At 45.1% G+C, this 1840-nt stretch overlaps 1 protein-coding gene across 1 annotated transcript in view; it reads right to left on the bottom strand.

The window, feature by feature from the left end:
* Positions 1–1729: 1729 nt before the first annotated feature.
* Positions 1730–1840, bottom strand: part of ENH_00007600 (hypothetical protein) — a gene marked incomplete at both ends in the record, with an annotated part of 321 nt that continues 210 nt past the window's right edge. The window contains one exon of the mRNA XM_013578614.1: positions 1730–1840. This exon is cut by the window's right edge and continues 210 nt beyond it. Within this exon, the coding sequence (XP_013434068.1) occupies positions 1730–1840 (111 nt within the window).

Genomic DNA, 1840 nt, shown 5'->3' with positions numbered 1-1840 from the left:
ACAGCGAATAACCCCTCCAAACAAACCCCAAAACAGCGCCTAACCCCCCGAACAAACCCTAACCCTAAACCCTAAACCCTAAACCCTAAACCCTAAACCCTAAACCCTCGACTTGCCCTCAGGTTTCCGGCTCTTGCGGCTGGCGTTAAAACCACCACCCAAACCCCAAAACAGCGAATAACCCCTCCAAACAAACCCCGAAACAGCGCCTAACCCCCCGAACAAACCCAAACCCTAAACCCTAAACCCTAAACCCTAAACCCTCGGTTTCTTCTCAGGTTTCCGTCTGTTGCGTCTGACGGAGCTGCTGCTGGGCCGGCCGCTCGGCTTCGACTTTGGGGTGTACGGACGCCGCGAGAGTGTCTTGGCAGCTTCTCCAATTTTAATTTTAATTTCCGCTTTTTCCATTTCTTTTTCTTTTCCAACTTTGCTGCTTTTCGCGGGATGGCTGGCGGGCTGGTGGAGCCTCGCGGTGCTGCTGCTCAGCCCCACTGACGACACAGGCCCGCAAACCCTAAACCCTAAACCCTAAACCCTAAACCCTAGGCGGGGGGGAGGGGCTGGGTTGGGGGTTGCGAGGGTTTGGGGGGTTTGCGAGGGTTTGGGGGGTTTGGGAGGGTTTGGTAGGGTTTGGGAGGTTTGTTAGGGTTTGGGAGGGTTTGCGAGGGTTTGGGAGGGTTTGCTAGGGTTTGGGAGGGTTTGCTAGGGTTTGCTAGGGTTTGCTAGGGTTTGCTAGGGTTTGCTAGGGTTTGCTAGGGTTTGCTAGGGTTTGGAAGGTTTGCTAGGGTTTGCTAGGGTTTGCTAGGGTTTGTTAGGGTTTGCTAGGGTTTGCTAGGGTTTGCTAGGGTTTGCTAGGGTTTGCTAGGGTTTGCTAGGGTTTGCTAGGGTTTGCTAGGGTTTGGGGTTTGTGCGCGCAGGGGGAGTTGGCGGTTTGTTGTTTTTGATCTTTTCAGTTTCTGTTTTTCTGTTTGTGACTTTCATGGTTTTGAGGGCCACTTTCATTTCCTACAGAGTCCGCTTCGCAATCATGCGCCAGGTCCCAAACCCTAAACCCTAAACCCTAAACCCTAAACCCTAAACCCTAAACCCTAAACCCTAAACGCTAAACCCTAAACCCTAAATGCTATGTGCTATGTTCTATGTGTGTATATGCTGAGGTGTTAATTGTTAGCGCTAGACACCAGATTTTAGGGTAGAGCTTTGATACCCTAAACCCTAAACCCTAAACCCTAAACCCTAAACCCTAAACCCTAAACCCTAGGGTTTGAATGGGAATTTGAATTTTTGTGTCCAAGCACACCGCGAAGCAGCAGGACCCACAAACAAACTCCAAATTAATATTATTTATTTATTTAATTTTATTTATTTATTTATTTATTTATTTATTTATTTATTTATTTATTTATTTATTTTTTATTTAATTTGAAGGCTCAAAAGGACTTGGAGGGAATTCGAAAACAAACGGCAGATCTGCAGCAGCACACAGCTTTGGGGGACTTGTGCAGCAACATAGCAGCAGCAGAAGTGAGAAACTTATTTTAATTTAATTAATTAATTTAATTTAATTAATTTAATTTAATTAATTTAATTTAATTAATTTAATTAATTTAATTTAATTTAATTCATTTAATTTAATTTAATTCATTTAATTAAATGGGATTTGAAGGGCAGTTTTAGCAGCTGGGGGAGTGGGAATTGGAAAGGAATTAAAAAGATGGAAAATGGGATTTTAAGAGGATTTTGAATTTGCTGCTGCTTCTGCTGCTGCTGCTGCTTGTCCTGCTGCTGCTGCTGCTTGTGCTGCTGCTGCTGCTGCTGCTGCTCGTCCTGCTGCTGCTTG

This window comes from Eimeria necatrix, genomic scaffold (assembly GCF_000499385.1).
Source record: "Eimeria necatrix Houghton genomic scaffold, Enh_scaff1218, whole genome shotgun sequence".
In the NCBI taxonomy this organism is placed as follows: Eukaryota; Apicomplexa; class Conoidasida; order Eucoccidiorida; family Eimeriidae; genus Eimeria; species Eimeria necatrix.
Note: the sequence above shows the minus strand (reverse complement) of the source record. Positions and strands in the feature narration are given on the sequence as shown.